The 12,385-nt window shown below is 40.1% G+C and overlaps 6 protein-coding genes across 6 annotated transcripts; 4 read left to right on the top strand and 2 right to left on the bottom strand.

Moving 5' to 3' along the window:
• Positions 1-320: 320 nt before the first annotated feature.
• Positions 321-2,207, top strand: TM35_000181890 (flavoprotein monooxygenase; the record flags this gene model as incomplete). The annotated part of the gene is made up of 1 exon (XM_029026502.1): positions 321-2,207. The coding sequence occupies one exon, from the start codon at positions 321-323 to the stop codon at positions 2,205-2,207; it is 1,887 nt and encodes a 628-aa protein (XP_028882198.1).
• A 450-nt stretch (positions 2,208-2,657) lies between these two features.
• TM35_000181880 (uncharacterized protein) lies at positions 2,658-3,698 on the top strand (the record flags this gene model as incomplete). The annotated part of the gene is made up of 1 exon (XM_029026501.1): positions 2,658-3,698. One exon carries the CDS (start codon positions 2,658-2,660, stop codon positions 3,696-3,698), a length of 1,041 nt encoding a protein of 346 aa, XP_028882197.1.
• A 240-nt stretch (positions 3,699-3,938) lies between these two features.
• On the top strand, positions 3,939-5,270 carry TM35_000181870 (uncharacterized protein; the record flags this gene model as incomplete). Its single annotated transcript, XM_029026500.1, has 1 exon — positions 3,939-5,270. One exon carries the CDS (start codon positions 3,939-3,941, stop codon positions 5,268-5,270), a length of 1,332 nt encoding a protein of 443 aa, XP_028882196.1.
• A 772-nt stretch (positions 5,271-6,042) lies between these two features.
• On the top strand, positions 6,043-7,089 carry TM35_000181860 (uncharacterized protein; the record flags this gene model as incomplete). The annotated part of the gene is made up of 1 exon (XM_029026499.1): positions 6,043-7,089. One exon carries the CDS (start codon positions 6,043-6,045, stop codon positions 7,087-7,089), a length of 1,047 nt encoding a protein of 348 aa, XP_028882195.1.
• Positions 7,090-10,038: 2,949 nt separating this feature from the next.
• Positions 10,039-10,377, bottom strand: TM35_000181850 (uncharacterized protein; the record flags this gene model as incomplete). Its single annotated transcript, XM_029026498.1, has 1 exon — positions 10,039-10,377. The coding sequence occupies one exon, from the start codon at positions 10,375-10,377 to the stop codon at positions 10,039-10,041; it is 339 nt and encodes a 112-aa protein (XP_028882194.1).
• A 1,699-nt stretch (positions 10,378-12,076) lies between these two features.
• Positions 12,077-12,385, bottom strand: TM35_000181840 (uncharacterized protein; the record flags this gene model as incomplete). Its single annotated transcript, XM_029026497.1, has 1 exon — positions 12,077-12,385. A coding segment is annotated over one exon (309 nt), but the record flags the coding sequence as incomplete, so codon positions are not given.

Raw genomic sequence — 12,385 nt, 5'->3', positions numbered from 1 at the left:
TATTTTATAGTTACATTTATTTTTATTTTTCTCTTGCGTTCTCTCTCTCTCTTTATTTCCCTTTTTCTTTTCTGTTATGGATGTCCTTTTTTTTAAAAAAAAAAACTGGCTTTCCTGTATTTCTTTTTGTTTTCCTCCTTTGAGCTCCTTTCTTTGTCTCTCTCTATCTATCTATCTATCTATCTATCTTTCTACATATATGTTTTTTTTTTAACCTTTAGAACAACCAAAGTTTGAAAAAAAAAAAAAAAAAGAAGGAAGCTGGTGTGGGTGTACTCTTACATATAAAAAAAGAGAAAAATAAAAATAGTTTTCAGTGAATGTGGAAACGATGTTGGCGGTTACTTGGCTCTACAAACCGCTATACGGATGGTTCAGGACGTCGTTTGGACTCCTCTGATATTCCTAGTGATTTACATCTGCAACCCATCAGCAACCGTGCCTATCCTGTTCAGGGAGAACATTGGCAGCCTGTGGTTGCGGATGAACCTTCACCGCATAAGGGTAATGTTATCATCTCAGGTGCAGGCGTTGTTGGAATGACTGTTGCGGCATTATTTGCCCTTCGAGGTTGGCATACAACCGTTATTGAACAATACGCATCCGTATTAGAACTACCATCCCATGGTGGTAGTATGAATACATCATTGCAGGATTATATTAAAAATGAAAAAGAAGAAAGAAATATAGTGTGGTCTCGTTGGAGTCCTTATGTGAATTTACAACACGCTCTGGTTACTCGTCGAGCTATGGATGCATTAGAGGCGTCAGGTCTCCGAATTAATGAATTAAAACAATGTGGAGTTCCTGTTTTGGGTGTAATGGATCACCCTGGGGCATATAATAGTTGGCTTACATATGGATTAACAGAGTTACATCCATTCGCTCTAAAAATGCTTTCAGTGGATTTATTGGCTCTTCGTCAAGTGCTTGAACAACATATACATATATTGCCTACTGGAAATTGTCGTATTTTTCATGAACATGTGATAGAGGCAGTGTATCCGCTAAAGCAACAACTTGTTGTAAAGCCTATAAAAGAAAGTCCTATGTACAAGAAACTAACGCAAGAGGTAATTGATGATGTGCATGAAAATAATAATAATAATAATAATAATAATAATAATAATAATAATAATAATAATAATAATAATAGTGGTGATGCTGATGTTATTGTGGGTAAAGAACTTGATAGGCAGACTCATCTTATGGAAACAAGTCTTACACTTCATCCTCTTAAATGGGAAAGGAAGTTTGAAAGTGAGGCGGTTAATTATGATCTTCTTGTATCTGCAGAAGGGGCAAATTCACGTTTGCGTGATCTTATTGATGTAGAAGGTTTTGCCGCAGATATTGATTTTGCTCTACGATGGTTTCTTCTTAAGAGTAAACGACTCAGTCATTCACATATACATCGCTGGTTACAAAAACGAACAAAACCTGTCTTGCAGTACGAAGTACAATCACCATACCAAGTTCCTTTAGCCATTGCTTTCCCACGAAAAACACTAGAAAGTGATGAAAATAAAAAGAGCAATACTAATAGTAATAGTAGTAGTAGTAGTAATAGTAACAGTTTTGCTCTTATGGTATATGCTCCAATTGGTGATCTTAAACGTCTTTCTGATGATGAAATTATGCGTGAATTTTGTCCTGATCTTGCAAAAAGTGATGATACATGTGAAATATTTTCCTTTACACAGAACCCTACACCCTATCCAACTGTTTTCTGTGAAAATTTATTTAATAGCGTAGGTCTTCCTTCTGCTGTTGTGATTGGTGATGCAGCTCATACATGTAATCCTTTTTGGCTTCAAGGGTTAGCTATGGGACTTGAGGATGGTGTTAATCTTTTAAATCAAGTGGATGCCTACTCTAAACATTTCTACGATGCCATTAAACAATATAGTCAAGAGCGTGGTTGTAGTGGAGATGCATTGCGAGAAATAACAGATCGATGTTTATACTATGAACGGAAGAAACATGTTAATCCATTTGTGCGTTTTCAGAATAACTATCAACGTGTAATGAACGTTATTTGTCCACGAATGTTCAATGAGTACTACTCTGGTGCGTCTGTAAATCATGTTTACTCCAGAAGTTTAGAAACCATGCTTAATGGTCGAGGATACACCTCATACGAGTACGCTGAAAAGCAGCAAGCAAAACATCGTTCATTCTTTCATTTGGGAAGGGTGTATACATAGGTTTGTTATCGTCACTATTTATTATTATTTTTTTTTTATTCTACTTGGTAGAATTTATATATTATTTTTTTTTTTTTTGCTATCTCTGTATATGTATATGTACGTTCTCGTACCAATTATTTTTTTTTTTTGAGATTTACCACAAGTAATGCCCCTGTATTTTTTTTTTATTTTTTTGCTGCATTTAACACTGCAGTGAACTAATTGTATTTATTTCTCTTCGGTAAAAACGCAATACACATTAAAAGAAGATAATAATGATAATAAATAAAACGAACGATTTCATTCATACTTCTCTCTTTTACCCCTACCGTTCTCTTCTTTTTACATTTTATCTAAAACGGTATTTTTTCTTTTTTTTTTTTCTTTTTTTTTTCACTCCTATTTTTAAAATAAACTTTCAAGACAAAGAGGAGGGTGGGACTCATTCTAGAGTGAAGGGAAGTTGTGATGTCCTCTGAAGGATTTCGTTTCTCCTTTGCGGATAATGAGACGGAGGAAGTAGTACCAGGTAATACCGATATTTCCATCTCGATGGAAACAGAAACTGCGTTATTACCATTATGGAAATTTCCTGCTTTTACATTATCGGATCACCTTTTAGCAGAGTGGGCGGCGCAATATCCAAATAATCCAAATCACCGAATGGAACTTGTTTCGGATGGAGTAGTAAACTTTCCACCATTACTCTATCAACGTGCCCCTCATGTTTCTCAACTAACCGCTGGAAATGGTCAAGAAGAACGGGATATCGTACCAGGTCGATATTATGGGGGTTTAAAGGTATGGTCATGTGCTCCCTACCTTGTGGAGTATATATTTGCTAATCGTGAGATATTTCAAAAACTTTTCTTAACAGATGATAAACTTTGTAATAGCGCATCAGAGGAACAGAATGGTGAAAATGCTTTGGGTGAATCTATTGTTGCGGAAGTTGGTTGTGGACAAGGTCTTCCTGGTATTGCTGCACTTCTTTTGGGAGCTCGACGAGTAGTTTTTCAAGATTATAATGAGGAAGTACTTGAGCTTTGTGTAAAGCCGAATATAGGTGTGAATTTGTTGCGTCATACATCAGGATTGGAATTGTGTAAGAAGCATTCATTACCACTACCTATTATGGTGCATATGGTATCTGGTGATTGGAATTCTCTACAGTGGGAGAACTGCGTTAATAATAATAATAATAATAATAATAATAATAATAGAGAAGGGAACACACATGAATATCGCTGTAAAGTGGTACTAGGGAGTGATGTCACCTTTGATGAAGAGGCGTGTGAGAAACTTGCCGCAATGTTAAAACGTTGCCTCTCTCCTGAAAATGGAGTAGCATATATTGCGAGTAAACAGTATTATTTTGGTACAAATGGTGGGGTACTTGAGTTTCAGAGACGTGCTGAAGCTCATGGACTTGAGGTGACTGAAGTTAGTCGTAAAGAAACTGTTGGAGAAATGCAACGATCCATTGTGCAAGTGAGGAAACGATGTTAAGAATATATATATATATATATATAAAGAAATTTACATTTTTGTCGATTAGGTTGTTTGTTTGGTTTTTTTTTTTCCTTTTTACATCAAAAAATATAATATTTATAAGAAATGATTAGACTTGTATATATAATAAAAAAATTGTTCTCTTAATATATTTTTTTTCTTTTTATTTTTTTTCTTTTTATTATTATTATTATTATTATTATTATTTACTCTCAGTTAGAGTTTGCTTTGAAATCGATGGTAAAGGGAACTGAACCTTTGACGCCAAGTGGTGACGGCAGTGAGGAGGAACACTCTCTTGACTCTGTTGGCCCTCTCAATGAAGGAACTCCAAACTTCGTTGCGCAACCTATACCTCCTCCTCTGGCTCCTCCAGTAGCTCCTCCTCCATTACGTGAACTGAAGATAGGTCCACCCATTGTTTTTTTATCAATGTGCCTTTCTTTTGTCTTGTTGACAGTGGCTATAGGTACACCTTGGTTCCGCATGGAACAATATGCTGCTGCACCTGATGGAGGAGATGTGATGGCAGAATATGGCCTTTGGAAGTCTGTCGTTAAGTCTGGTAAAGTAGTTAATATTACGTATACGAACGATATGACATGTTTTCCTATACGACAACGTACGAAAGCATTGGAAGGAATCTCAATTGTTACAGCTTCATTTGCATTAATTACTACTATTGTTACATTGGCAAACTACATTTATGGAGAGAAAAAGAAATTTGTTAGAACAGCTGCTATTTGGTGCGTTGGAATAACTTTTATATGTGTAGTAGCTGAATGCTCACTAGGTATAAATATATACTCTTGGGTTTTTAAAGAATGTGGAGATGGACTGAGTTATCGAACTCGTGCTTATGAACCTTATATAGGATTGGCATTTGTCTCTGTATCTTGGGCATTAATTACTGTTGCAGGATTATTGGTGTATAATGAACCTGTTTTCTTAGCTGATGCACGATCTATCGATTCTGGAGCTATTGTTTTTACTGCATTTGCTTTCGTCGCTTTTCTTTTTTCCATTGTTTCTTCTCCAATGCCTCAATGGTTCTACAAAAATGCCGCAAATAAAACTTTTATAGATACTTTATTATGGCGAGAACGTCAAGGGCCCCTATGGGTGCGAAGTCCCCGTACTAATTCTACAGGAATTAAAAACCTTGGTTGTGAAAATGTAGTACCTTATTTTCGAGCTGCAGAAGCTTTTAGCATTCTTTCTATAATATCTTGTTTTTTCGCTGTTTTAGGGGGATGGTTACTTTGCAAAAAACTTGGAAGAATTACATTTTTGACTTTGTTTATTGGATATGTTAGTGTCGCAATGACACTTTTACAATGGATATTATCTATATCTATTTATTATGGTAATTGGTGTAATGGTACTATTTCTTACCATCGTAAAAAGTATGTATTGACAAGTGGTTTTGTTCTCAACGTAACTGCATTTGTTCTTATAACTCTAGGAACATGTGTTTTAACAGTTACTGAAACCATTAGATACCGATATTTTCCAACAACAGTACGAATGAGAACGATAAAAGAGATATTTATAGAGTTAATTGATTAGCGTTTCAGTAGGTTGTAGGTTGTTGTTGTTATTGTGGTAGTTGTGTGTGTGTGTGTGTGCTTTCTATTTCTTTGGGATTTTGTAGAGGATGTATGTACACATTTATATATCTTTCTGGAGAAAGATATATGAAAATTCAATGATAGCGATGATGGGAGAAAAGGGATGAAAAGAGGGGTCTCTAAGTACAAATGTTTGATAATTTTTTATTTGACATTTGGACGAAACCTTTCCCAGCGGTTTGCATTTTATTTGATTTCCTTATTTTTTTTTCTTCCTTTAAGCTTCCATGTGGCTTTTTGGTTTTTTTTTTCTCTTTATTTTTGATCTGCATTTTTAATAGTTTGAGAAAAGTTCATTATAAAAATTTAATTAAAATGAATAACTTTTGTTTTTTGTTTTTTTTTTTTTTTTTTAGGGGGGAACCTCTTTATATTTGTGGTGGATATTGACTTATTTGTCAATTTTCATGGTTAGTCCCATTAGCAGCTTATGTTTAGAGAAAAGCAACCACTTGTATGCAAACAACATATCCCACTTTCTCGTTTTCTTTTCGAATAGAGGTTTTTCACTACAACCTACCCCTGAGAGAGTAGGTTAACAAACCTTTCGTTGTTTGTTTATTTGTTTGTTTGTTTTTTTTATTTTTGGTTTTTCTCTATGTTCCTCTTTAATATTTATTCTTTTATTTTATTTTTTTATTTTTGGTTTTTTTACCCACTTGAAAGAAAAAGACCATAGTTTGGATATATATTTTTTTTTTTTTTCATCTATGGATGAGAAGACCTTTACGTACATTTTCCCACCTGCAGCTTCAGCTGAGGAATGTATACGCCACGTCGTTGACGAGAAATTGCCTACGCTCATTGAGGCTATAACAAATGCAGAAGGAAGTCGAGGAGTTTTACTTATTTCTCGAAGTGAATTTATTTCAGATGCGCTACGTAGTTTTGCTTGTCAAAAAGAGATTGAAACCTATTCCTCCCCTGGTGGTGGTATTATTCCTACAGTGGTTCTTCCAAGAGAGAGAGAACCTTCAATACCAGTACCACCAATTTTTGATTGGGATGAGTGGCGATTTGTATGGAAACAATTTGTACGTGATATACCCCGAGAATCTTTTTTAATCGAAAACACTCCATACGATGACGCGTTCATCGCCTTGGATCGAATTGAAGATTTTTTAAATAATGTTTACGATGATATTCCAGAAGGGAAACGTAGTCTTGGAGTGTTCGGTATTGATAAATTACAAGAAAAAGGGGTTATTCCTACTTTTTTTTTCACCGCATGGGATAAATTCAGATACCTTGCATCCTCCTCTGAAGCTGTTAAAAGAAGGGGTGTGGAAAAAGCCATTCGTCTTGCGGTACTTGCCGCACAGCAAACTATTTTGGCTTTCCCCGTAGAGCTTTTGCACGCTCAATTTTCTAGATTCCATAATCAAGGTACTAGTGAGGTTACCCATGCAGAAGAAGAAGTGATTTATATTGGGGAACCTCAAGAGAATAATGGAGGAAAAAATGAAACTTGTGATAACCCTCATGCAGAAAACAAAAGAATGAAAGTGCGAATAGAACGTCGAAGTAATGAAACTCAATTGCCGTTCGTACGGGTTGAAAAAATGTTAGATGCCTTTACGGTGGATGATACAGCTAAACATTCAACAAAATTACGGCTTCAAATTGCTATTGAAATTAATTTTTTCTCTAATGACGATGTAGAGCTAACTTGGGAATGGCGTCGCCCTCCAATGATGGAGAAAGAAAAGGAAAGCCATCACCATGAAACAGAGCCGACGTTCACGCCAGTGGAATAAAAAAGCGTGAACGAAAGAAATGGAAGACAAAAGTCTCGCAGAACGCAATAAAAGAAAAAAGAAAAACACCTTTGGTTTTCCCATTTTCTTTGCCAACCCTTCACTCGCAAACGGAAGTGCGACGGTAGAACCGAAACGGTCCTAATTTTTTTTTTATTATTGTTTTTCTTTGCAGAGCCTCTACCGCCCACACCGCCTGAAGAATACCCTTTCTTTCCATCGTTTATTTATACACAGAAATATGAATCCTCACTTCATTTTGTCACGACCCCGCGTTCGTGTAATCTTTTTTTTTTTTTTTTTCACTCCCTCATTTTTTTTGTTTTCGCATTCGGGGCCGACCCCTCCCCGGTAGGGAAATGGGAAACGGCGAGGGGCAAACCGGGGCAACGAGAGCACCCCGGAAGAAGGAAAAGAACATGGAAATAACGTCGTTTTTTTTTTCCCCCAGAGGAACACACCCCTTTCGGCGTTCAAATGGTTGAGGGCTTCTCGGAGGTGGGCGGCTTCCTCCGAGCCCTTTGGAAACACTGGCACGCCCGGGCGGGGACACGGCGGCCGATTTTTTTTTTAAACGGGGCGAACAGAGCGAACCGATAAAAAATATTTTTGCCGAGAATATTTTTTAGCGCCGGCCGTAGCGAAGAACTCCTCCAAGAACCCTTTTCTCCAAAATAACCCTTTGAAACCCGCCCGCGCTTTCGGCATTTCCCCCCGGCCCCCCGGGAAAGCGAACACCGACCTCGCGCAAACCCGACCGCGAAGCGCCGGGCGGAAAGGCCCAAACGGCGGCCACAAAGAAGGAAAAAAAAAGAAAAAAAAAACGCCATGTGTTACTTGAACCCCCTCGGGGCTCCGCCCACAAAAAAAAAGACGGAGGGGGGGAGGGTCGAAATCCCACCTCGGCGGCTTCCCGAAACGCGCAACCTTTTGGCGCCATAGGGGCCCCGGGGCCCACGGGGGGGAATCCTCTCTTTTTTCTTTTTTTCCTCCTGTTTCTCAAGCTTCCCCCAAAACCCAACCCGACCACCAAAGCTGCCATGTATGGGGCGGACTTTTTGCCCCAAACGGTGATGGCGGGGCTGGGTGGGGAGAAACGGTTGGCACAATTATTCCCCAACCGGCTTTGGCCCCCACCTCTGGCAAGGAAAGCTGGCGCCGGTTTATTTCTGAACGCGGTCTGGAAAAAAAAAGTCACCTTAAACAACGCCGCGGCCAAGCCAAAGATACCATTTAAATCTTGGGAAATCTGAAAAGGCAAAGCCCTGGCTTTTTGATTATTCTAAACATTCCCCCTTTCCAGCCATTCAATGAAGCACTCTCTCAGCACTAAAACTTCATCCGCCGCCCCCATAAACAGCAATCGCCCAGCACGCGGTTTAAGAAAAATAAAACTTTACCAATAACCCCACTTTCTCCCATAGGCCTCGATCAGCCGTTTGTAATCCGAAAAAAAATAAAAAAAAAAACAGGATTCCCAGGAACCCTCACAAAACACAATGTGTTACCACAAATCTCGGGCCGCAACCATTTCCAAAACAGTTTAACTGATATTGCTGATGTAAAACAAATGGAAAAATGGGAAACGATGACATGGAAACTGTCTGAAGCAAATTAAAAAAAAAGTGGCAATATCCATTTTCCAAGGAGAGAGGGTGCTTAGAGAATCGCTTAAAACTCTCGTGACCACACATGAAGGTGACATAATCTTGCCTTTTACAAGAAACAAACGCACGCACTCTCTCCAGAGAGCGGGTTTGAAACTGGATAGAAATGAGAAATTGGGACCACTTTTACATGGAGTTATGCATCGTTGGGAAATTCGGGGCGATACTTGGAGAAAATGAATCTACTTTTTTCCATGTTACGGTTTATTAATTGGAAACAAACACCTCTACGATACAATTTGACGCCCCAGCCTTTTCTCCAGCAGCGAAAAAAAAAGTTAAGAGAGGTTACCCCAAACCCCACTTACCCGCACCCCCTGCCTAATTCCAAGCTTCTCGGTTTCAAAAGAAAGTATCAATACAATAGAAAAAAACATTGCAAACCCTTTTCTTTACCCATGCGGTTTCCCTTCAAATGCGCGCGCCGTTCTTGCGAGAGGCGCCAGAAACTCCGCCAGGGAACTCGCAGGTAACATCTCTTCTGGAGTTGACTTTAGGGAACCCCGTAAGGAGAAGCAGAGCCACGCATGACAAAAGGTAAAAGAATCGTTCAAAGAAAGCGGCGCCATAGGGCTAATATCAAACAAAAAAAAAAAAAAAAAACATGCGCCGCTTTCTCTCCCATATTGTGTTATTGCATTCGCGCCTTTGCCGCACTTCCTCTGCATTCTTGGCGGCTCTCCCGGGCGACGTCCTCCTTTTCGCCCACACGCGGCCAACAATCCCAGCCAGTGACGGGCAAAGGCAAAAAAGGAACCCATTACACATATCTAGTGGCAACCCACTCGGGTACCGTTACTGCTCATATCGTAATTTTGCTTTTGGAAAGGGCGCCGCCTTTGGGTATTGTTTTGGTGTCGGTTCTTGGCGGGCTTTTGGGCTGTATTTTGTAAAAAAGCAGCCTTTCCCCGCAGAACCCCAATCCTTTTCCTGCGAACCCGGAACCCCTTACAACACCGAATTGTGGAGCCGTTGCGTTGGGAATGCGGCCAAAGAACTTTAGAAGCGCTTATCATTTCTGAACGAATGCGAAATTGTTTTGAGTAAATTGCCAAAATCTTGGTCTGGGGATTTGGCGCCGGTCGGGTCTGAAAAGGGCTTCGTCCGGAGGGGGAAGGAGTAAAGACCCCTTCTTTTTGGAAAATGGGTTGGGGTCACATTTTGGCAGTTTACGAAATGAGTACGAAGGTCCTACCCACCCATAAAAAAAAAAAATGATCTACATCTTCCTTTTCTCCTCAAAGAATGTGGTCGAAGAAAAATGGGAAAATGTGTTACTTTATCACCTTGAACAACCCATTCCCGCACCACCGCGTATGTATACATCCCGATATTTTTTACCCCTGATGGTTTTTACCAAATAAATGCTAGAACTGGGGAAAATGGAACTCCCAAGAGGTCCTTTTATTCTGCCTCCTGCTTTTCCCGTCACAAGTTCCACCCCTTCGCAACCTCCAATTTTTTTATTGTTTTCCTCCAGATATGCCTTCCGCGGGGTTTCCCCGGACAACGCGTAACTCCAACAAGCCCGTATTCCATGAGAGCGTGAGGCTCCCTCTATGGCGTCGGCCTCCGTCACTAAAGATTCTGAAGGCGTGTTTTCTTTTCGTATAATGTTCATTATCGTTGTGTTGTTTATGGGGGCGCCAAAGGGACCAGTCAAATGAATTTTAAAACCGCGTAATGCGAGATGAACTGCACACACCCTTTCTTGCGATACCTTGCCGGGGGTTAATGCGCCCACGCACCCCCTTCGGCGAGAACTTCTCCGGTATCCTTGAATAACAACACGTTTTCCATCCGTACAATGGATGTGTCTGTTACCAGCGTTGCTGGTGGATGGCAAGTGCTGCTGTGGGTGAACTGGCCCGTTCGTAAAGAGTGTTTTGGGCCAATTGTGCCCAATGGCCTTCGCATTTGATAATAAATTTGCCTTATCTTGTGGCCATAAGAAACACACAATTCAAACTTGACAATCGTCGACGCACTATTTTTAAGAAGAAATAACAAGGGAAAAGAGATTTACCCTGCACCCCCTGCCCCGCATATCATGCGCGAAACTGTACTATCCAATTCTTCAACTTTTGAGTATTCCAATAATTGTGCTTCTTGCAACCTCTTTATTGCCTTTTCTCTTAGGGGAACCGTGTTTTCCTTACGGTTAAAGTGTACTCCTATGAAATCATATTCCTTTATTTGAAAACTTTTCGTTATCTACTATTCTTTTTTTTGGCGTGAACCATCAAGAGCAATACATATATATAATGATATATGTATATAATGTTTTTTTTCATTTACTTATTTATTTATTGACTTATTAGTATTTTTTTGTTGTTTTTTTTTTTGTTATTTCATTGTATTTTTTTTACCGCTGCGCAGGGGAATTGCGCTTTGGTAAAGGTATTGCTATAAATCGCTTAGGTGGCAGAACATGGATTTTTTTTCTCGCCCCTCTGAGTCCCCTCAGCGGCCAAGTCTAATTTCCACCACTAGAGGACATAATTGTTACTATCTCTAGGGTCCCTGCCTTTCCCTAGCGGCATTCACGCTAAAGTGCAATATATAAAAGAAACTGCTGCTGATGGTACACTTGTATGTGTCCCAGGAACTTCTTGGATAAAGTTTTATCCCAGCACGACTCTGCTGGACCCGGTGCTGTATGACGTTTTTAGCTTGTGAACCAGTAAACTCTCAAGAAAGAGAATTTGCTGGCCCATGACTTCCCTCAAAATAATAAGGGATAATGGACGTTGGCTCCAACTTTTGATGGCCAAACGCCGGCTACGGGAAAGCATTTCCAAGAATGCATGTATTAAAAATAAAAAATAAAAGAATTTGTTTTTTAAGGAAACCACCTACTTCAAACATTTAGTGAGTGCATTTAGTTTCCTTGAATAAATTCAAGTACTCAACCTCGGTACCACGATAAGGTAGCACATCCTTACCAAGGGCATCCACCATTCATTTTACGATTGCTTTGGCTACCCGTGTGCCTAAACCTCCGATTGCCATGTATCTTGTGGCCCTGCGTGGATTACTCCCGAATCTCTTGGGAAAGAGCTCCCCAATCCACTATTATGGCATTTGAATCCCGAGTCTTTGCTAAGAAATTTTGTTTCTGAAGTTTATCCATTTCTCCCCAACAACCCGACGGCAAGGGTTCAAACACAACCCTGCCCCAGCCAGAGGAAAAGGCAAAAAGGGCGGCGCACACACCACACTCACAGAGACAGAAAAAAAAAAAAAGAGAAGCAGAAGAAGTTAACCGTTGGTCGTCCTGAAAAAAATCGCTGCTTTCTTGTGGGCCCCTTTGGGCGTTTCTAGCTGTTCAAAAAGAGAAAACCCCATAACAAGAAACCCTTAGCGAAAATATGCCGCTTGATCGTGGGGTGAAGGCCGAGCCCTTGAACACATCCAGGGCCGCAAGCCGGTGGGAAATCATTTGCCGCAGACCGCAGTTTCCTGTAATAACTCAACCTGGAACGCTTTGGCCCTTCACGGTTCGAGAAGTTGAACGCCCCACCGAGGCCGGCAGGGCCAAAGCCCCTCAATCCAGGGCGCCGCCACCACCCCCACCCACGGGGAATCCCAGACGGACCTTTCCCACACACCACAAAAGCGCGCGGTGG

This window comes from Trypanosoma theileri (assembly GCF_002087225.1).
Source record: "Trypanosoma theileri isolate Edinburgh chromosome Unknown TM35_Tth_18_V1, whole genome shotgun sequence".
Classification (NCBI taxonomy): Eukaryota; Euglenozoa; class Kinetoplastea; order Trypanosomatida; family Trypanosomatidae; genus Trypanosoma; species Trypanosoma theileri.
The sequence above is the reverse complement of the archived record's forward strand: the minus strand, read 5'-3'. Positions and strand labels throughout refer to the sequence as shown.